General features: G+C 37.1%; 1 protein-coding gene across 7 annotated transcripts in view; it reads right to left on the bottom strand.

The window, feature by feature from the left end:
- RPS6KA3 (ribosomal protein S6 kinase A3) overlaps positions 1 to 23,388 on the bottom strand; it is a 115,964-nt gene that overhangs the window by 9,032 nt on the left and 83,544 nt on the right. For all 7 annotated transcript variants that reach the window (XM_053891772.1, XM_019431625.2, XM_019431620.2 and 4 more), the window contains 9 exons: positions 16,074 to 16,162; positions 15,811 to 15,875; positions 15,634 to 15,736; positions 12,432 to 12,556; positions 10,315 to 10,440; positions 7,896 to 7,985; positions 5,821 to 5,979; positions 3,666 to 3,827; positions 234 to 310 (listed from right to left, as the gene is read on the bottom strand). In XM_053891772.1, the coding sequence (XP_053747747.1) occupies positions 234 to 310; positions 3,666 to 3,827; positions 5,821 to 5,979; positions 7,896 to 7,985; positions 10,315 to 10,440; positions 12,432 to 12,556; positions 15,634 to 15,736; positions 15,811 to 15,875; positions 16,074 to 16,162 (996 nt within the window). The remainder of the gene's footprint in view (positions 1 to 233; positions 311 to 3,665; positions 3,828 to 5,820; positions 5,980 to 7,895; positions 7,986 to 10,314; positions 10,441 to 12,431; positions 12,557 to 15,633; positions 15,737 to 15,810; positions 15,876 to 16,073; positions 16,163 to 23,388) is intronic.

The raw sequence follows: 23,388 nt of genomic DNA, 5'->3' as shown, positions 1-23,388 counted from the left end.
ATGGAAAAAAGTCAAGCTAAGACCTTAAGACATTAGTAAATGGTACATTATAGAAAATCATCAATGATACAGTTATAAATATGTATTTACAAATCCACACACACATACAGGATTGTATTAGGTAATAGGAGAAAACATGAAAAGAAGGATATTATAACGCAGAAATGAAATAAAACTAAATAATTTGAAGAAAATATTGATGAATAAATGCTTGCAAAATATGGTCCACTCACCCAGTAAGCATTGTATAGAGGAGGACACCAAGACTCCATATATCACAAGCAGCATCATAGCCTTGTCGTTTTAAAACCTAGAAAAAATAACAATTAGTATTAATACACCACTGTTTACTTTAGAGATGTGAATAGGCCATGAACTACACTGTATCTTCTAAATCAGTGTATTTAAGAAAAACCTCAACAGAACATGATTAGCAAACAAGGCAATAATATATTAACCCTATTCCAGAACATTCTATGACTAATATTTCATATATATGTAAAATTTCATTTTGGTATTTGAATTAGCATTTATTGAGTGCTGCTGTAGCATAGAGAGAACTATAAAATAAATTGAAGCTAAGTTTCTTTCCTTCCCATCCCCACTCCCCTCTAAGTTTCTTATTTAAATGAATATATATTTAGTTTGTATAAGGCTGCAAAACTGGTTACATAAAACCATACTTTTAAGAACACATATGAAAGTACAAATGATAGAGTGCAAAATTATACTTCTACATATATAAAATGATTCACTTGAGCATTTAGTAATCGCCAACTATTCCTAGGAATGAACAGTGATAAACACAAAACACTCTGGTTTCCTTAAGAAAATCAGAATATGGCAGGGGAAATAAATAAATAAATAAATAAATAAATAAAGTTAATAATCCAATGTGGTAAGTATTTTTTTGGCTGATTTTTTTAAATGTTTATTTATTTTGAGAGAGAGAGAGCAAGCAGAGGAGGGGCAGAGAGAGAGAGGAATAGAGAATCCCAAGAGGCTCCATGCTCAGCATTGGGCCCAATGCGGGGCTTGATCTCATGACTGAAAAATCACCACCTGAGCTGGTATCAAGAGTTGCACTTTGACAACGTGGTAAGTATTATAAAAAAACTATATTTAAAGTGGTCTGAGTATAAAGATGAGGAAACAATTCATTCTTGAAATGTGGAGAGAAGGAAGGCTAGGGGGCAGCCTGCTTGTACTGGGCCTATAAGTAAGAATTCAGGAGGCAAAGGGAGGAGGTTGGGGAGGGCAGAGACACTCAAAGGGCAGAGGCAAGCGAGCAGAGCATGCTTAAGGAGAGGCAAGGATTCAGTGTGGCCAGATCTCTAGGTAGGGTACACTGGAGAGAATGAAAGGCTTTTTTTTGTTGTTGTTTTTTTTTAAATTTTTTTTTTTTCAACGTTTTTTTTTTTTTTTTTTTTATTTTTGGGACAGAGAGAGACAGAGCATGAACGGGGGAGGGGCAGAGAGAGAGGGAGACACAGAATTGGAAACAGGCTCCAGGCTCCGAGCCATCAGCCCAGAGCCCGACGCGGGGCTCGAACTCACGGACCGCGAGATCGTGACCTGGCTGAAGTCGGACGCTTAACCGACTGCGCCACCCAGGCGCCCCAAGAATGAAAGGCTTTTACATGTATCTTGTTAAGGAATTAAAATATTTTTCCTGTAGGCAATCAGTTGTCACTGAAGCATTAAACAGGGAAATAAAATAAGTAGATGTGTACACCAAAAGGCTAACTCAAGGTATAGAGGAAATGCTGGTAAGAAGACAGACTGGAAAAAAGGCCAAATGACAGAAAACAATTTGTATCAAACCAAGTGAAAGGCTGTGAGGAACCACACCAAGGCAGGACATGGGGAGAAAGAGATGTAAAGATAAAAGGAACAACTTAGTTCAGATGAGATGTAGAGGGTAAAGGATAAGAGGTCTAAAATATTTAGGAATCAGAATGGAAAGGGTTTGGTGACCCACTGGATGTAGAGAAATGATGGGGAAGGAGGATTTTAGGAGGGCTTCCAAGTTTTAACCTGGATGACTAAGTGGTGAGTAGGAGACAAAGAGTTAAAAGCTCAAGTCTAAAGAGAGTTTAATTATGGAAGATTTCCTGAAAAAGATGAATTCAGAGGCTTTGAAACAAAAAAACATCCAACGTGCCAAGGCAAAACAGCTACATGGTGATTTCAAGAAGCAGATTGATTGTCTGAAGCAGAAAACACTGATGGGGAAAAATGAAATGGCTAGATGAAGTGACTATGCTTGGATATGTGTCAGATGCTGTGGGTATGTGGACAAACAAGCAGAGAGTCTGTCCCTCATTAGCTCTAGTACCACCAGAACAGGTGCAAGGAGTCTTTTTAAAAGTATTATTTTATAACTCAAAGTAAGAAAATTACAAAAAGTTTGGTAAATATAATGCAACCATTCTAACACTACCAACTATTATCATTTTTTGTGAAATATATAATGGTAAATGCACAGACTTTGCAGCCATATTGCTGGGGCTCAAATCTCGACCTGACCTCAAATAAATTATGTAACCTTTCACTGTGCACCTGGTTTCCTATAAAAATTGAGTGAAAGTACTTACTTCACAAAGTTATAATTAGAAGGAATTATTACCTGTAAACCCTATGTTGTGAGGATGAAATCAGTTAATACATGTGATTGGCACATAACCCCTATCTTAGGGTTGACTATCTTTTTTTAAGTTTATTTATTTGTTTTGAGAGAGACAGAGAGAGCATGAGTGGGGGAGGGGCATAGAGAGCAGGAGAGAGAGAATCTCAAGCAGACTCCACGCTATCAGCATGGAGGCCAATGCGGGGCTCGAACCCAAGAACCGTGAGATCACGACCTGAGCTGAAACCAAGAGTCAGATGCTTAACCAAGTGGGCTACCCAGGTGCCTCGGTAAACTATTACTTTTTCTTATCTAGTTCATAGTTATGTGTTTTTACACAATGATAATAAAAAGACAAGAAATCTTGAGGGCAAAGCAGTGGATTTTAGATTTGCTACAATGGGGAACAGAAATTTCTTAGGAAAAGAAGCAACTTGATCAAAGTAGGGCTTGAAAAAGACTTCAGTAATGCTGCAGCTCTTCTGTGGAATGATCAGAGATCAAGAAAGGGAGCAAGGTGAAATTAGGCCATGGCAGTCATTTGGGGTGTGGTGAAGGAAGCAGGGCCTAGGATGGCAGTTTTGTGAACAGAAGAACCTCAAACTGGTTTTTGAGGATAACAGAGATGATACCTAGTTATGTAGCTAAAGACAAGAAGAAACCATGATGTTTTAGCCTCAGAAACACAGGAAGATGGTGACAAAACCAGTAAATTAAAAAGGATATTAGGAAAGGATGAGAATAAGCTACTTTCCATTTAATTCCATGCGCTGACAAGCACAAAAGTGTTAGTGACAGTAGACCACTACAGATGAGTGATTATGTAGAAAGACAGAAGTTAGGGCAAGAAAAGGACTAAGTAGTAGGGGCCTGAGGACAGGATGAACTACCATCAGAAGAAAAAGAGCTGACATTTTATTTTAATTATTTGTTCAGTAAGTCTTCAATTAAACAACTATTAACTACTCCATATTAAACACAGCAAATGAGTTTTTAAATATACTGAAACACTGGAAGCAAATAACTTCACAATTACCTCTGGTGCAACAAAATTTGCAGTATAACAAGGAGTCATAAGAAGACCGTTTTCTGCTCTTAGCTGTTTGGCAAAGCCAAAATCACAAATTCGAATAGATTCTGGATTGCCAGATTCATCCACGTAAAGAATGTTGCTAGGTTTCAAGTCTCTGTGAACCACCTAATTGAAATACAAATTAAAGAGGTACATTAACAATACAACAACACATTTCCATGATGGAAAATTCTTTATTCACAAACTGTCAAGCAATGTACTTAAGAGGATGTGAGTGCTGACCTTCAAATAATCTCAACATTATAAAAGGCTGATAATGTAAGCATAACTCTCTAATACAGAACCAGGGCAAGGAAAGAAGGAAGAAAAAATAGTATGTACTTCCCTCCTCTTTGTCCATTGAGTACGTAGGTTAGGTCAAGGTAAAATGCAAATAGCAGTAATATCTGCCTCTAGGTTATTCATTTATTCAACAAATATTTATTGAATGCCTATCATGTGCCAGGGTATTATATAAGAAGCTCCAGATACCATATTAAACAAGACCTGTAAGATCCTTGCCTTTCCATGCTAGGAGCTTGCACGGTAGTGAGGAAGGCAGAGAATAAACAGGTGATACGTCTCTAGAGGAGGTAACATCTGGTCCAAACAAGCTGGAACAGTGAGGGACAGTCATTCTAAGGAGAGGGAACAGCATGTATAATGGATGTATGCAACAAACAAGTGCTGACAGGCTCAATGGAACAGGCACTGGGTTTAGGGGTAAAAAGGAAAAAAAAATCCAGACTTTAAGTACTGGCTATTTAATATCCAAGTGACAATGTCACACATACTAAAAGATATTGTTCCTTTAGATTTTTGTAATATTTCTCCCCCTTTACTTACTTGAGTACTTCTTTCACATAAACCTCGACATTCCTTATTAGACTTCTATGTTCCTTCTACCACTAAATTCTGAGTCTAGATTTTAATCAATCACCTCAGTTTTAGTTTCTAACATTGAGAACATTACTTCTCCAGATCATCTGAGTAACTAATTACTGCTGAAGCAATGGGAAAAGAATATAGAAGACTTAGATGACTGCAAGGTCATCAATTCTCCAGCGACTATGGAGTCCCACTAATTCTTAGCTAGTATACTAGGCGAATCTTGACCATCTAGAAATCAAGAAGCTCTAGAATGAAAGTGACACTTCCCACTTGTTAGCTTCTAGGAGCAAAGACAAACAAAATGAGAATAACATATTGAAAATAAACTCCTTAAGAAGTAGTCTCTTAATTTCCTTTTATTTATTTAAAAAAAAAATTTTATGTTTATTCATTTTTGAAAGACAGAGGCAGAGCACAAGCAGGGGTGGGGCAGAGAGAGAGGGGACACAGAATCTGAAGCAGGCTCCAGGCTCCAAGCTGTCAGCACAGAGCCCGACGCGTGGCTCGAACTCACGAACTGTGAGATCATGACTGGAGCCGAAGTCGGATGCTCAACCGACTGAGCCACCCAGGCGCCCCACGTATTTATTTATTTTTTAATGTTTATTTATTTTTGAGAGAAAGTGCGAGCAGGGCAGGGGCAGAGAGAGACATGTGGAGAGAGGATCCGAAGTGGGCCCTGCACTGATAGCCGCGAGCCCAATGTGGGGCTCAAACTCACAAACCAGGAGATCATGACATGAGCCAAAGTCGAACGCTCAAACAACTAAGTCACCAAGGTGCCCCTCTTAATTTCCTTTTATAAGTGAATACAACCCATGATTCTATGGTTCTGCTTCTAAACTTGCAATGGATCTAATTCTCAAGAGCACAGAGTGGCCTAGGAAAAATGGTGATGCGTCTTCCTGGTCAGAAGACCTCACTCACTTTTTGTTGGGAAGCATAAGAACTTAATATAAACAAGTCAGGATTTCAAAGTAGCACTTCAACCTTGGTGGGAGAAATTTTAGTAAATGAAGAACAGCAAAATAATTATTAAGCTAATAGTAGTTATTTTCCATTAATGTATAAAGTAACTTCTACCTTTATAATTTTAGTTCAAACATTCAGAAAGAATAGGTAAAAAAAAAAAAAGAAAAGGTGAAAGTGTGTGTGTGTGTATGTATATATATGTATGTATGTGTGTGCATGTGTGTATTTGTATATATAAAATGTTAAAAAGACTTACCCCTTGTGCGTGAAGATATTCAACAGTTTTGGTTATAGTAAAGAGGACAGCACTGGCCTCTCTTTCAGAGAAAAATTTCTGTCTAAGAATTTTATCCAGCAATTCACCCCCTTTCATAAGTTCTGTCACTACATACACGTATTTTCCATCATCATATACCTGTAAGATTTAACACCAAAATGTCAAAAATTATTTGAGGCTTTACATGTGCTCAGAACAAAGTCTATAGTCAAGGAAATTTTTATTTATCACAACTGATAGAGGATACAAAATTTACAAGCCATTTTATACATGCAAGAATATTAAAACAGGAATTGATTAGATTGAATGTCAGAAAAATAATCTGCAACTTCCTTCTGTGAAACCTAAGTCACGGCAATCAAAGTAACGATGGGCATCGTATATGAAGGGGTACTGAACTGTTGCTCTCAGGTTTGTTTCTCTTGATCTTTCTATCGATGACAGCGGGGACTGTGATTTTCCTGGAACTTCTGCAACTGCAGAACTTCCATATTTACATAAACAGTACAATGAATCAATTCTGGTTTTGATTAAACTGAAATACAAGCTGTGGCACAAATTCAGTAGGAAGATCAAGTAGCAGAAAGATATTCCATCTAACCACACAGAAGCATACAAGTTTCCTCCCAATGCAGAAATAGAAAGTTCATTGTAATTTTGGATTTGTACTTCAGGCAATCCCAAACTGAGATAGCCTCTTTATTAAGCTTCAGTTTCTTTTATTCCCCATCACCACCGGGTTACTGCACACCTTTATTTAGCTCCGTAAGAGGTAGTGGGTGCTGGGGCCCCAAATATGTAGAAAACAAGGTACCTGTCCTCAATGTTTTTATTCTAGTAGGGAGAAACAGACATAGAAATAAGTTAAAAAAATGTTGGAGATGCTATGATAAAAGCAGGAAAAATTTTAGAGACCTTGGAATTTGAAATCAAAGAAGGAGGAAAGATGTAAAAACCAGTAACAGCTTAGGGAGTTTCCAAGTCAAGGAAGAAAGAATTTTCTGTATTTCCTTTTTTATTTAGTTGGTCAGATTCTTGGGAGGTTATAGTAATTAAAGAGTCACTTAAGATATGCAGCTTCACATTTTAATGGGACTAAGTTAACATTCTTCTTCTAACAATGAGCAGTGATAAATTAATCTCAGGAAACTGGAGTTTTGGTTAGGAAAAAGGAAGAGTAAACTTTGGAATTCACAAAATCTCAGAGGTGAAAGGCAAAAGGTACCTTAGAAATTCTCTGGCTTAGTTGGCCATGTGACATATCAGGTCTATGACACCCAGATATGGCCTTTGAGCCTATGTGAGCACCATCAGCAAGAGAAGGTTTAATGCTGCCTGGGGAGTTCACACCCTTCGCCAACAGCTCTGGTATGATAAAACCACAGGCAGAAAGGAAAGGATACCTCACTCGTCTAGGGTGTGGCGATCCGAAGAACAGACCTCCTGGAGGAAGTAATGTTTTAGCAAAGTTTTAGAGGAACGGTGGTTAGCCAGGCAAAGAAGGGAAGTGGTACTGTTCATTGAGGAAACCATAAATTCAGACAGAGCAGCATGAGAAAAGGAGGAAAGCTGAAAGATGTGTACATACTAGAGCATGGTTAGAGCATGGGGTATGACAGGAAGTGTGAAAACTACTGCAGACAGAGGAAGGCAAGAACTGGAGGTGAGTGGGGGTATGAGATGTAGGTAGGCAAGTAACATATCTGAGTGTTTGCTTTCTCAGGCAGTACTGTGGAAGAGAGTTTGGGGAATCCATGGAGTCTGAGACTAGTTAATCCCTAATACTAATTAATACCCACATGTTCCAGTAAATATAGGTATTAAAAGCAATAACGTCAGTAACATTTTTCTTCTTAAAGCAAAAATACAAAAATTAACTACATAAACATATTTTTCTTTATAGCTGAAATTATGCTACATATGTTGTACTCCAGTCAATTTTTTTAAAACTTACGATATTGAGTTCTTTGTCTACCACATGATATTTGAAAACATTCCCAGAGCGAGTTAGACAACTGATTCAAATGATCGGAGTTAAAGAATTTACTACTTACATCCTTTAGAGTAATGATGTTTGGATGCTGTCCATAACGAAGAAGAATTTCAATTTCTTCTGTTGGGTCTCTCTTGCTTTTATCAATAATCTAAAAGGCAGATATTTATCATAAAATCTCATGAACTATACAGTCACAAACCTTAAGTATTAAAGCTACAGATCTTAAGTATTATCTTATATAAATACTAGACATATGAGCCATTTATCAACCAGTCTTATTCAAGTCCCTGGCCACACTGTCTAATCAAAATTTGAAAGCCAGTCTAAGTTTAGAACTTATTAAATACTCAAAGGCCTCAAGAAAAGGTACCAAGAACATCTTTCTTCCATCCTTGAATGTCTTAAGCCCTTGTAAATGTAGTCAACTTCTAACCCCTATCAATACAGAAAATTAAGGAAAAGATGTATATATAATACCACCACTAGCCATCTGTTTACTAAATTACCTTTACTTCCTTTAATAAAATGCTTCAGTGGAAGAACCCATTAGTTGTAAGCTACTTATAAAGAATTAATTAAGAGTTAAGTGGAACAAGCTCATTTTTGAAGCTAGGCAGAAAGCTAAGCAGAAAACCACACCTAGAATTTTACTTGGCTAAAGTTAAGTTTAATTATTATAATAAAGCCCTTTAAAATACTAATATAGCTTTCCAATCCTTTTATGTCAGCTGTTTCTTAAAAATACATCTCTTAAAGTTTTAATCTGTTAAAGTAATATTATATTTTTAAAAGGATAACACGTTTTGGTTTCATTTTGTCCAGAGGGTAGTCTGAAACAAATTTTGTGACCTACATATTTTCGATTTAGGCTTAGTAATTAATGTACGCAATAAATAACTCCAACGCTCCAGCAATCCAGGAAAGAGTCTGCAACTCACAGTGTGAGCCAAATCTGCTATCAGAAGTGAATTTAGTTGTAAAACAGTTCCGTATGTGAAGAACAAGGAATACAAACATAGGTGTACAATGTAATCAAATGCAAATGACAGTGTGGAATTAGGCAAATGGATGATTAAGAAGAAGGTATATTGAATAGACATGCAAATTCAAGGGAGATGAGTCTTCTGAAGACGAGAACACACTGGAAGGTGTTATTCCTAGCAACAATCTCTTTCATCTGTTAATCTGAGCAGAGCTTACATTTCATTCATACTTTTGCTTGCAGATCTTTGATTTGTAGTAATTTCAGTAAAATGAATTTATGCTGGAATTTGTTTTATGAATCTAATTTAAGTCACAAGACTCCACAAATAGCTTGGAGATATTCTCAAGGTTTTGGTATACTGCTCCTGGTTTCTGTAATTCAAAGGGGGCCTCAGGGCATTTCTACTTTTTTCTGATGTGTTTATGGAGACAAGATACATCCTTAAACTGCCTACCATGTACATCACTCACCTTATCTCCTTTCATGTAAGCAATCAGAAAATTTCTATGTACTCTATATTTCACTATGAGCAAAAAGTAGAAGAGCAAATTAAAATGCCTTTTTATGGTTCATCCTTACACTTTACAGAAGGCCGGACACTGATGACTTTTAAAGCAATTATATCCAAGTTTAGAATAGTAGTAACAATTTTTTGTGTATGTGTGTCTTCCCAGCTATTTGCTATGCATATATAAAAGACATTTATTTTATTTTTACACAGTGAAATCACGGTAGATCTGTATGATAGATGGATGTACAGAAGTAATAACAATTAATGCCACTCCCCTACTAACTCAACATTTATAGATCACTAAACACTTATAGATCATTTCTAAGGTTCAAAGTAAGCTGAAAGCTTTAGACATTGAATTGTTTGCACTGGGAGAGCAGAGACTACCATCCCAAGAAGTGAAAAGGCAGAAACTTGAATACAGTATTTTTTCACTTTCAACTAAAGGTTTGTAATTCAAACTTTATCATACAGCCATGTGCTTTGGTTTTTGACTTAGAAAATTCTTACTGTCTTGACCCTTGATGAAATTAAAACAGCTAATGATAACAAATTTTATAACGGTGGTGCATATTCTTTTATTGGTGCACAGATTCTTTTAAATGTGAAGGACAGTATGAACACTTTTTGCCAGAAAAATGTAAACATAAAAAATTTGGCATACAATCTTGAGGAATTCCCTGACTCTTAGACCACAAAATTGGGGACTTTTTAGAGTAAAAGAGTGTTACTAAAAATCAGGTGTAAATGATACTGTCTTGAGCAAACTGTAGGTATGTACTTACCTTTAGTTTACAGGTGAATCCATGGTTCCAGATTAAGGGCCCTGAAGGTTGCAGATATTTCAGTTTACCATACCCCTCCCCCCCTTTTTTAAATAAGAAAAAGCACATTTACCAAAGAAGAGTGTAATTTTTAAGTGGTACGGACATGCATGAATAAGAACTGTTAGAGATGCATTTTAAACCTAAAAGTATTTACCTTTACTGCAAACTCCATGTTCGTAGCTTTATGTATGCATCTCTTGCAAACAGAGTAGGAGCCAACGCCAATATCTTCTTTTACTTCATATCCATCAGTAAACTGAATACTGTTTCTGTGCAACTGCTACAAACACAATTATAGGTTGACAAAGAGTTTTATAGTGACTATGGTATAATTCATAATAGTGGAATATGTTACTCGGTATGCATTGTTGATATTAACAATAAATATAAATGAGTATCGGCAAAAATAAAAATGAATCTTTACAGCATTTATTCTTCCACAACTGTGTATTTTAGCAGTGTCTACCATAAAATGTACAGCAAAAAATAGGGTAAAAAACTTGTGTTAAAAAGAAAAAATTGAGTACGTACAACAGAAAACACAGAGTTATTGATAAGGAGCTGAAAGCCTTGCCTGTGATTGAGCCCTATTCCACTCCCCAGCCAATGCTAGGTCCCTGAAGTACTTTTGCAAATAGGGAGCAGTGTGAAGCCTCCGGTACGGAAGAAAAGATTTAGGAGGATTCAGAATGAGAACATCTGGATGCTTGTCTCAGATGCACCTCTTGCAGGCTATGTAACCCTGAACGTGTGTTTTTTCAGAGAGCAATGGTGAGGATTAAATAAAATATTTGAAGGTGATACCTGTTATTGTCATTGCGGACTATTAGTAGCCATGCCCTCTGTTCTCTACCCTCAAGTCAGAGCTTCAATAGACCTTCTGCTAGAGAAGCTGTTAATGGGTTAAGGACTAAATAACATGGGGTAGGACGGTGGCTAGCAAATGAGCGCTTTCATAAGTACGCTGAGGGAAGTTGTGCTGCTCTTGGCTATACTGAAGGGAGAGCATCCCCTGCCACACCTGGTGTCTATGCGCTTTGTATAGGTTAAAATTTGAATTCTGTAGAATATATGTTTGTGACTTCTATGTTAGGTAGAGAAGTTATAACTTATAAACTTCCTATACATCACATGCTTGTTACAGTAAAAGGGACAGACTATTTCAACCATGAATTTTATTTAAAAACCAGTGCTTAAAATGGTTTTCTCGAAAGTGGAAAGATGACTAACCCAGGAAAGAAATGTTAGAGCAAAAGCAACTTCATCATGGAGCAAACTCAAGCACTAATTAGTACCCTAAAAAGCAATCAATGCTTCAAAAGACATATCTAGCTCCCTCTATGATTAGGAAGATGAATTACATTTATCTTTCCATGATACTAGGATGGGAAGGAATAAATCTAATGGTTTATACTATTTGTGTTCCTCGAATAACATTTAATTTACTAGTCCAGTCTCCTGTTACAAACACACAGACATCTAGAAACCTGCTTCTGTGGCTTTTACCTCCTTCTCCAACTCTGATACACAGATGGGATAATGAGGAAGGGCACACCCTAAGGTAGTACCTACAACCATTTCTTCCTAATAGCAATGGGGATTCCCAATGAACAAGGATACAAAACACGGAAAACATAAGACTGAAGTTCACGCTTATTTCTTATACATTTCTATGGCAGAAGTTGGCAAACTATAGTCTCTGGGCCAAATCTGCTTCACTGCCAGTTTTTTCTTCACTGCCAGTTTTTATAAATAAAGTTTTATTGGCACACAGCCATGCTCATTCACTTAGCTACTGGTCTATAGCTACTTTTGTGTTACAATGGCAGATATGAGTGGTTGTGACAGAGATCATGTAGCCTACAAAGCCCCGAACATTTAACTGGCCCTTTAAAAAGCAAGTCTGCTGAACCCTGTTCTAAGCTATCAGGGAACCAGGAGACCTCAGTTCATCATAGCTGACCTGACAGAGAAGATGAAACAAACTAGGCCTGATAAACATTTTTTCCTGATAAACAGGAAAGGGTGGAGACAAGATGGTGATATATGTCTCAACTCTCTTAGAATTCCCCTTTTAAGTCAGACAGATATCCAGAATTTTAGTGCATGCCATCTTTTTAAAAGCAAATGAAAGGAATTTCTAAAAGCAATGTCAATGGTATAAAATTTATTTTAAGCTGCCCACTTAAAATCAGATCAAATATAATGATCCACACAGTGAACTCTATCTTACAACATTTCAAACTTTAAATTACTTATACATTCACTCACCTGAACAATTGAATGCACACCAACTGTCTGCATAGCTTGGCTTTCATCATCTGAGGTGATAGCAACAAAACTAAACCCCCGAAAAAGCTGATGTGCATTAGCACTGGGTGGAATGCCAGGTGAGTCTGAAAAGAGTAATACATTACTGAGAAGGTAATACTTGAAAGGTAATTAAGGGAATAACTGTTGACAGTATGGCCTTTCTCACTAATTCTGGAATTTTACTTCTTAGGCACCCAGTGCTTCCAGGATAAGTCAGTAAAATCAGCCCTGTCCTGATGGCTTATAGGTATCAGAGCTCTAACATCCTAGTTCTTCTGAGCCCAGAAAATAGCTAATTCGTTGAAGAATATAATAAATCGATGAATTACTGGGCTAATGTTATTGTAAATTAGCAATGATCCATAGAATTTTCTGTAGTGATGAAAATTTTCTTTATCTGTGCTGTCCAATATGGCAGCCCCCAGCCACATGCAGCTCCTGAGCATTTGAAATGTGGTTAGTGTGACTGAGAAACAAAATCTTAAATTCAGTGCTATGGCTCCTGGTCATGTGGAGATACATGTTCATCTACAGATAATTTAGGAGAAAGGAATTTAGGCCAGTAATCTTAATACACAATATCAGAATCTGGAAATCTCAACTACAAGTTAAAAATTACTGTATTTAGGGGCACCTGGCTGGCTCAGTTGGTTGGGCCTCTGACTTCGGCCCAGGTCATGATCTCACAGTTCGTGGGTTCGGGCCCCGCGTCGGGCTCTGTGCTGACAGCTCGGAGTCTGGAGCCTACTTTGAATTCTGTGTCCCCCTCTCTCTGTGCCCCTTCCCTACTCACGCTCTCTCAAAAATAAACATTGAAAAAAAATTACTATATTTATATATATATTTAAGGATCAAAAGTAATTTTGAGGACAATCATGGCATGTAGTCCTTAAACTGTATCTTGTGACATGACATATATTGTTATTCAAATTATTTATGTGGAATCTACTGGCATTAACAAAAACAGAAAACTACTTTTAAAATATAGTTAATATTTACTGTAAAAATAAAATAACAAATGTACTACTCATAAATGTAAAGACACAATTAAGCATACTAATATTTATAATCATATTATAAAGGCTAAGGGCAAAAACCAAATAGGCAAATCTACTTAAACATCAACTCTGCATAAAGTTCTTTTTTAACATCAGCTTCATAATATCAGCAATAAATACTGTTTAGTGAATTTTAAATCAAGGTGACAGTATTCTACTGAAGACTTTTGCTAACTATCTGGGCAGAATACAATATAGAATTGTGCTATTCTGAGGTCTTTCCTCTATCAGGACAAATTGTAATGAGAAAGCAAAGTAAAACATTACCATCTATCACCAATTCAATGCATATCACTGTTAATGTTTTTGATAAAATTGTGCTCATGTATTAATTCAAATTTCTAAGACTGTCTTATAAAAATAATAAACATCCATCAATGCTTAACACAAATTATGAGGATACTGACTGGAAAGTTTTTTTAAATTTATTTAAATTTATTTTTTTAATTTTATTTTTTAAAATTTACATCCAAATTAGTTAGCATATAGTGCAACAATGATTTCAGGAGTAGATTCCTTAATGCCCCTTACTCGTTTAGCCCATCCCCACTCCCACAACCCCTCCAGTAACCCTCTGTTCTCCATATTTATGAGTCTCTTATGTTTTGTCTCCCTCCCTCCCTGTTTTTATATTATTCTTGCTTCCCTTATGTTCATTTGTTTTATATCTTAAAGTCCTCATATGAGTGAAGTCATATGGTATTTGTCTTTCTCTGACTAATTTCGCTTAGCATAATATCCTCCAGTTCCATCCACGTAGTTGCAAATGGCAAGATTTCATTCCTTTTGATTGCTTAGTAATACTCCATCATATGTATATATACCACATCTTCTTTATCCATTCATCCATCGATGGCCATTTGGGCTCTTTCCATACTTTGGCTATTGTTGATGGTGCTGCTATAAACACGGGGGTGCATGTGTCCCTTCGAAACAGCACACCTGTATCCCTTGGATAAATGCCTATAGTGCAATTGCTGGGTCATAGGGCAGTTCTATTTTTAATTTTTTGAGGAAACTCCATACTGTTTTCCAGAGTGGCTGCACCAGCTTGGATTCCCACTGACTGGAAAGTTTTATAGCAAGGTTTGAATGATGTGCTCTATGGAAAATACATACAAGCACACTTTTTATTTATTTGCTTGTCAGTGATAAACCTGGGGTCTGGTACACCTAAATGAGGGAGTATTAGGGTGCAAAACATACCCTTATGTGTATACACACACTAATAAATATAGATTACCATTTCAAAGATAATTTCTCTGTAATAGTCACTGTTAATGCAATTTTAGGATAAGGCATGACACAGGATATGAAGCATTTTTAAAAATGTTTATTTATTTTTGAGAGAGAGATAGAAAGAGAGCATGCACAAGCAGGGGATGGGCAGGGAGAGAGGGAGACAGAGAATCCCAAGCAGACTCCATGCTGTCAGCACACAGCCTGATGTAGGGCTGGAACTCACGAACCATGGGATCATGACCTGAGCCGAAATCAAGAGTCAGAAGCTCAACCAACTGAGCCACCAGGTGCTCCTGAATTACTTTGAAATGATGACACCTCATACAAAGTTTAAGCTATGTTTTGGATTTAAACTTTACAAGTACTTGCAGAATTGTACTTAATATTAGAGTTTTAAAGAGCACTATCTATACTGAATAGTGTTTTAAGTAGAAACAGCTACAGGTAAATAAACACACAACCAAATAATTTTTTCACATAAATAGTATCAAAGTTTAAGGCACAACATAATTTGCTAAAAGATTTTTTTCAACTTTGAGAGAGAGAGGGAGGGAGAGAATCTTACACAGGCTCCATGCTCAGTACAGAACTTGATGTGAGGCTCGATCCCACAACCCTGGGATCATGACTTGAGCCTAAATCAAGAGTTGGATGCTCAACTGATTGAGTCACTCAGGTGCCCCCATAGTTTGTTATAAGGTTCAACGTGGATCTTAACTGCTATAAAATGCTGTAAAGGATTTTCGAATTATCTAGTTACCTTAGCATGCATATGGTAGGAAGGGGAGGTATGAGGATAGCATAAAGACTTATATATCTATATATAGTCTTACATTTGGGTTTTCACATTTTCTCCTTACCTTTGGGAGTTTTTGCAGTAAACTCAGGATCAAAATAGAACGTATCTTCAGGTCTGCCAGTTGCAGGTTTAAAAGGTGGATGAATTTCTCTTCTGTACAGTTTCTAGAGGAAAAAGGAGAGACTTAGATATGCGTTAATTATAAAAAAATTCAAGCACATTTTCATTCTATACTTACATTCCAGTCTATTGTTGAGAAAAATGAGTGTCTTTTAATTTCCTCAACTCCATCTGGTCCTGCACCTATCAAAAATTAAATGGTTTAGAATTTTTGATTAAATATTTTTATTTCAAGGAGGAATATGTAGTTTATTTAGACTTTGCTTTTAATATTTGCCCTAATATGTCATAATTACACATTAAAAACAAATATCCACCTCCCCCTGCCAAAAAACCCCAAATACCAACAAACACAAAAAAGAAACTAATTACAATTTTTACCTAATCTGTTTGCAGGGTTTCGTTTGAAAAGCATTCGCAAAAGACTCTGGGCTTCAGGACTCAAAAACTGTGGCATCCCAAGTTTGGCTCTAAATAATAAATCCACATAACAACATTTTATTTTCTGGAAGTATCTGTATTTCATTTTAAAAACTTTTAAACTAGTCTTTTCATTTTAAGATGATTGTGGGTTTATACTAAGTTGTAAGAAATAATATAGATCCTGTGTACCCTTTCCCCAATGGTAATGTCTTACAAAACTAGAGTATACTATCACAACCAGAATACTGACACTAATGCAATCAACTTATCTCATTTAGATGTCTCCAGCTTTAATCGCTGGAGTTTGTTTGTGTGTGTGTACATGGAAGTTCAGTTCTTTGCCATTATGTTATAGGTATAGGTCCCTGTATCCACCACCACAGTAAAGATACTGAACAGTTCATCACTACCAGGATACCTCACACTGTCCCTTTATAACCATACTGGCCTCCCTCCCTCTCCAATTCCTAACCTCTGGCAATCATGAATCTATTCTAAATTTCTATAATTTTGTCATTTTAAGAATGTTACGTAAATGGAATCATAAAGCGTGTAATTTTTTCACTCAGCATAAATTTCCTGAGATTCATCCAAGTTGTTGCATGTATGAAGAAATCATTCCTTTTAGTTGCTGAGTAGTATTCCATGGCATGGATGGACCACAGTTCGTTCATCCGTTTACCTGTTGAAGGGCACCTGGACTGTATCTAGTTTTGGATTACTACAAACAAAGATGCTAAGAACTTTTGTATATAGGCTTTTGTGTGAACACTTAATAGAATTTTAGTCCATAATCTTCTAATAAACTTTTCCATTTTTTCTGATTTTTGCAAAAAGCACTACTGTGAGAGTAAAATGATCTGAGTCTTAGTTCCTGCCCTGTTACTAAGAACTTTGTTACCTTGTGAAAAGACAATCCCTTTGGGTCTGTTACCACTCCCTCATAAGCAAAGGGTTGACCGTTACATCAATGGCTCTCAAACTGTAGCCTTGGAATTTTTTTTCAAAAGGAATTTAAGAAATCCACTATTTTAAAAATTTTTTACTTTTAATGTTCATTTATTTTTGAGAGAGAGAGAGAAAGAGACAGAGCATCAGCAGGGGAAGGTCACAGAGAGGGAGACAAAGAACCTGAAGCAGGCTCCAGGTTCTGAGCTGTCAGCACAGAGCCTGATGTGGGGCTCGAAACCACAAGACATGAGATCATGACCTGAGCCGAAGTTGGACACTTAACTGACTGAGCCACTCAGGCACCCCAAAAACCCACTATTCAAAACTGCTAAAAGAAATGTACTTCATATGCCTATTTTTTCCTCCCATTCCCTTTAATAGTCCCACAAGGAAGAGGAGCTGGTGGGAAAGGGGTCTGTGGAACACCTAAGAGTCTGTGGCACATAGTCTGAAAACCTCCAGCCTGAATGAGCTTGAGGGTCAGTTTCAGCTCTAATATATAATTTTATTCTTTTTCCTAACCTACAAATTAAGGTAACTACTGATCCCATAAGTATGAAAATAATAACAGAGCTGGGGAAATGGCTAGCGGAGAAATTTCTACTTCAGAAATAGATCCATTTATTATTCAGTGAGTTGTTATTGTGCTACTATGTGCCAGATATTGCCCAGTGCTGAGGAAATAGAGATAAAGATAGGCCCCCACAGTCAGCAAGGAAGACGGAGACAGATAACCCTAGTACATTAAGAGAAAACTTCAGAAGGACATATGGAAAGACTGCTAAGGGAACAGCAGGGGATATCTAATTTAACATGAGAGACTATCAAAGGTCTTAAATGCAGTTTAAAAGTTGAGAATTTATTCATTTGGCAAGTGTCCCCCTAACATTTTACTAAATAACATTAATCTTTCTAGAGCTCAGCAACAACATTTAAAAATATTTCATGATCTAATGAATTTGTGGAATACTATCTATTTTACTCCTTGTTGGAGACACAGAATAAAATACATTGTATATAAAAGGCTGAAAAATCTAAAGTAAGGAAATCATTATTTTTCTAAGCATTTGTTTCCAGTATGTCTTTTTCAGAGAATACCTATTCACATCTTGTAGAATTAGGGCTCTACCAAACAAATCTGGAAAATACTGCCATATTAGGTAATAGGTATATAGCAGAGGTTTCTTTCTTTTAATTAAAAAAATTTTTTTTTAAGTTTATTTATTTCTGAGAGAGAGAGAGAGAGAGCGAGTGAGCAAGTGAGCATGAGCTGGGGAGGGGCAGAGAGAGAGGGAGACACCAGAATCCGAAGCAGGATCCAGGCTCTGAGCTCTGAGCACAGAGCCTGACATGGGGCTCGAACTTGTGAACTGTGAGATCATGACCTGAGCCAAAGTCGGACACCCAACCGAATGAGTCACCCAGGTGCCCCGTAGAGGTTTTTTTTTTTTTTTTTAAAGTTTATTTATTTTGAGAGAGATAGAGGGAACATGAGCCAGGGAGAGGAGCAGAGAGAAAGGGAGAGAAAGAATCCCAGGTAGGCTCTGCACTGGCAGCACAGAGCCTGATACAGGGCTTGAACCCAAGAACCATGAGATCACGACCTGAGCTGAGACCAAGAGCAGGACACTTAACCAACTGAGCCACCCAGGTGCCCTTAGCAGAGGTCTTTAAACAGTGCACTAACGTGACCAAATTTATTTCCAAGAAGGTAACTGCAAAGGTAGTAGTATAGAGTGATCTGGAGTAGAAAGCAGTGGTAGGTTGTAGGCATTCTATTTAGGAGCTTGACCCAAAGTGTAGGTAAGAGACCTCCATGGTCTGAGAACTGTAAGCAGTGCAATGCAAAGGAAAAGCTGGGACAGAAATATTTCTGAGAGCAAATTTGATGAATACCTGCATGTACAAGAGAAGGGAAGAAATCAAGAATGATTCCAAGTTTCTGGCTCGGGAAGTGAAAACACAACAAGAAGAAAAGAACAGCAAACAGATAAATTTAGTCATGTGTTTTCATGTTTTGGGAGAGCCATGCAGGTGAGGACATGCAAATACAGGTCTGATGTCTGGTTAAGAAAGAATAATTTGAGAGTAATTAAAATGCTGAGAGTAGTTACAGAAAAGACTGAGGTCAGCCAGGAAAATGAGCACAGAAGGGAAGAAAAGCCTATCAAAGATGAAACCCTAGGAAACAAGAACATTTAAGCAGTGGTCAGAAAAAGAACAATTTGGGCATTAAAAATAATGAATGCAATTATTTGTAATTGCTGAATCACCCTGATTATTAAATCCCAGGGGTTCATTATAGTAAAATAAGAAAAAGTCAAAGCTAACATAAAAGTCAACTCACTGGACACCATCCCCACTGGAGGTAACCAGGGCTCTGATAACTGGAAATAATTAAGAAAACAATCAAACACTTATTCTGCCTTTCTTGTTTGAGCCTTATTTCAAGGTATTTCAACAGCCCTAGTTGATGAGAGAAAGTTCACGGTTTTGGAAAATATCAGCTAATAAATGAAGAAGGAATAAAAGTAATAGAAAAGCACAATTTTGGAATCCCTACTAAAATTGTTATTTCAAGTAATGATTACCAACGTTTGAAACCACTAGATGAAAGCCTGCCAGGGAACGTTGCATAGAGGGATCAGGTGTAATCATGGGAACTCATCACTTAAAGTTGGGCAACCAGGTGTTATAACCCTTCTGATGTGATGCAACAGAATGCAGCATGAGCTATGAAATAATCTTGCCAAAAAAAAGTTTAACCAGAAATGGAATAAAGGAACAAGTTCAACAATATTATAGGGAGAATAAAACAATTTCAGTACTCCTAGGAAAAAACTAATTGTTGTGTAACCATGTTAACAAGAGAGCCACAAAAACTGGCTTTAAATTCATTCAATTGAGCAAAATCAACGTGCCCAGGTAAACATAGATTTTTTTTTTTTTTTTGCAAATCAACCAATCAGTAACTGCTCTCCATCTGTGAAAATCAGACAAAAAAGAAGGGACTCCAACAACCACACCTGAGTGCAAACTGATCAACAGTCCCACCCAAGTAACCACTCTTACAGATGATGTCGACCCATTTATGGCCCTGAAAGTCTGCCAGTTCTTGAGCTCCACCCTTCCCCCAAATCCTCTGTAACAACAGTGGTCTGTGCTGCTTAGGCACTCTATCAGATCAGCATCACCCTTCCTTACTAGAGTAAGCAACAGTATCAGCTTTATGCTTTTTGTTTCATATACTGAGAGGTTGTCTTTTGACAAGATAAATACAGAAAGTGGAATTCTATAAAACTGTATTGGTTTCTTCTACAAGTAAACGGTAGGGGGAAAAAACAAGGGTAGACTGTTCTAGAAGAACGGAAGCTTAAGAAATACAACCAAATGAAATGTTCAGATGTGATTTGGGGCTGTAAAGACAAAGTTCTGGAGAAAATCTGAAAAATCAGGTTATGAATTGGTATTAGTGGATACCTTACCACTGTTTTGTTAGGTGTGGTTATGAATGAAAGAAAACATCCTCACTTTTTAGCAATGCACACTTAAGTGGGTGACAAACGATATGTCTGGAATGCTTAAAATATTTCAGTGAAGAAGAAAAAGAAAAAAGCAATAGATGAAGCAAATGTGGCAAAATCTGATGACTGTTGAATGTAGGTGCCTGGTATTTGTGTGTTCACTGTATTAATTCTATTTTTGCAAATTACATTAGATAGTTTTCATAATTAAGCAGAGAAAAGCAGGCAGAGAGGAATGGTCAAGCAAGAGATCAAAAGAGGAACTGTTAAGGAAGTAGGAGAAGCAGGTGAGAAGAGGAAAACCTAAATGGGGAGAAAGGTGCCAACAGTGTCAAATTCTCCTCAGAGAGACTTTTTTTTTTAAATATGAAATTTATTGTCATATTGGTTTCCATACAACACCCAGTGCTCCTCCCAACAGGTGCCCTCCTCAATGCTCATCACCCACTTTCCCCTCCCTCCAACCCCCCATCAATCCTCAGTTTATTCTGTTTTTAAGAGTCTCTTATGGTTTGGCTCCCTCCCTCTCTAACCTTTTTTTTTTCTTCCCCTCCCCCATGGTCTTCTGTTAAGTTTCTCAGGATCCACATTCAGAGAGACTTTTCTTAAGTGCCTCACCTAAATTGGCTCCTGCCCCTGCCCCTTCCCTCACACTTAAGGAATATTCTGGTTTATTATCCCTATTGCTATTACTTTCTGAAATATATTAATTCCTTGTCTCCCCAACTAGAATGCAAACTCTGTGAGACCAGAGATCTCCTCAGTCTTGTTAACACTGCATCCTAAGTATATGTAGCAAGACCTCAATCATCTGTTGAATGAATTGTGTGAACAAATGGTACAGAGAGTTGCCTTTCTAACAATCTGCCACTGATTTAAGCAACCAGATCACTGGTGACCATAACAAGAGGAGTTGCAATAGAATGGTGGAAATGAACGACAAACAGGCTGTGGAATAAAAGCAGCCAAAAAATGGTAACAGAAAGCACAGACTACTCTTTACAGAGGCTCTGTGTTGAAAGGATGCAGGAAGATGGTGCAAAAACATGAAAGGAAGGCCAGGTCAAGAAAAGGGTTGATTTTTCCCAACACTAGAGTCAGCTGAAAGGAAGGGGCCGAAATAGATGGAGTGATGAAGGTTTAGTGAACATTCATTTATATAGCAAACATTTTTTTTACCTTTCTTATTGTGAAAAATAACATAAAGTGTAAAACAAACAAACAAACCCTGAACAACCCCAACACCAAAGTATACAGTTCAATGATCTACCACAAAGTGAATAGTCAACTGGCCAAAAAATAGAACATTGCCAGAACTTCTCATCCAATGTAACCACTTTTCTTATTTTGCCTTCCCTGTTGCCATCTGAACACAGACCTTAAAAAACTGGTTTGTCTGCTTTTAAAACTTTATATACAGAATCATATAGTATTTATTTTTTGGTGTCTGAACCCTCCTTGCTCAAAATTCTTGCACAATTTACCCAAGTTGTTGCATATAACTATGATTTGTTCATTTTCTGCACCCCTGGACCAAAGGCCTCAGCCTGTTTTGGTATGGCTTTTGAGCTAAGAATGGTTTTTACATTTTTAAAAAATGTTTATTTATTTTTGAGAGAGACAGACACAGTGCAAGCAGGGGAGGGGCAGAGAGAGAGGGAGACACAGAATCCGAAGCAGGCTCCAGGCTCTGAACTATCAGCACAGAGCCTGATGTGGGGCTCGAACTCACGAAGTGTGAGATCATGACCTAAGCCGAAACTGGATGCTTAATCAACTGAGCCACCCAGGTACCCCTTTACATTTTTAAAGTGTTGGAAACAAACAACAAACAGTGAGAATATATGACACTGTGTGTGGCCTGTAAAGCTAAAATATTTACAGAGAGTTTAACAACCCCTGCTGTATTCCATTGTATGAATATGTCATAATTTATCAATCCATTCTACTGCTAATGTCCAGTTCCCACTTTTTAGCTATTACAAATAATGCTGCTATGAACATCTTTGTACTACTTTCTTGATGTGCAAGTACCTTGATGCATGTAAAATGAGTGCACCCTGAGGACTGGGATTATTGGATGAGGGTATATATACATTTGGCTTTAGAAAATAATGCCAAAAACTGCTTTCCAAAGTGGTTATAGGAGTATTTATATTCCTTCCAGCTATGGATCAAAGTTGCCACAGCTCCACATCCTGTCAGCACTTTATATTGTCAGTCTTTTTACTGTTAGTCATTCGGGTGGGTGTGCAGGTGTAGCTCGTTGTGGTTGTGATTTGCATTTTCTGATTAATGATGGTGAGCAACTTTTTATAAGTTTATTGGCCAGTGAATATCCTCTCTTGAAGTCCTTATATCTCCTACCCATGTTTCTACTGGGCTATCTTTTTCTTATTGATTAACTGGAGTTCTTCATATATTCTGGATACAAGCTCTCTGTTGGTTATGTGTCTCAAATGTCTTCTACTCTCTAGATGGAATCAATGTGAAGTTATCAGTTTTAATGTAATAATAATTTATCAATTTTTTCTTTTATGGCTAGGGGTTTTTGGGTCCGAAGACTATTTTTCCAACCCAAAAATCATGAAGATACCCTCCTATACTCTCTTCTAGAATCCTTTTTGCCTTTTTACACATATATGTAAAATATATGTATATTTGTGGCTCACTTTGGCAGCACATATACTAAAATAAATGTATATTTGTAATACTCTTGGAAAGGATTTTTGTGTGTGGTGTGAGGTAGGGATTTTGTTTTTATCTTTTTCTATATGAATACCAATTTTTCTTGCATA

The sequence above is a fragment of the Panthera pardus genome, unplaced genomic scaffold, assembly GCF_024362965.1.
Source record: "Panthera pardus isolate Hobbes unplaced genomic scaffold, ASM2436296v1 HiC_scaffold_27, whole genome shotgun sequence".
Classification (NCBI taxonomy): Eukaryota; Metazoa; Chordata; class Mammalia; order Carnivora; family Felidae; genus Panthera; species Panthera pardus.
The sequence above is the reverse complement of the archived record's forward strand: the minus strand, read 5'-3'. Positions and strand labels throughout refer to the sequence as shown.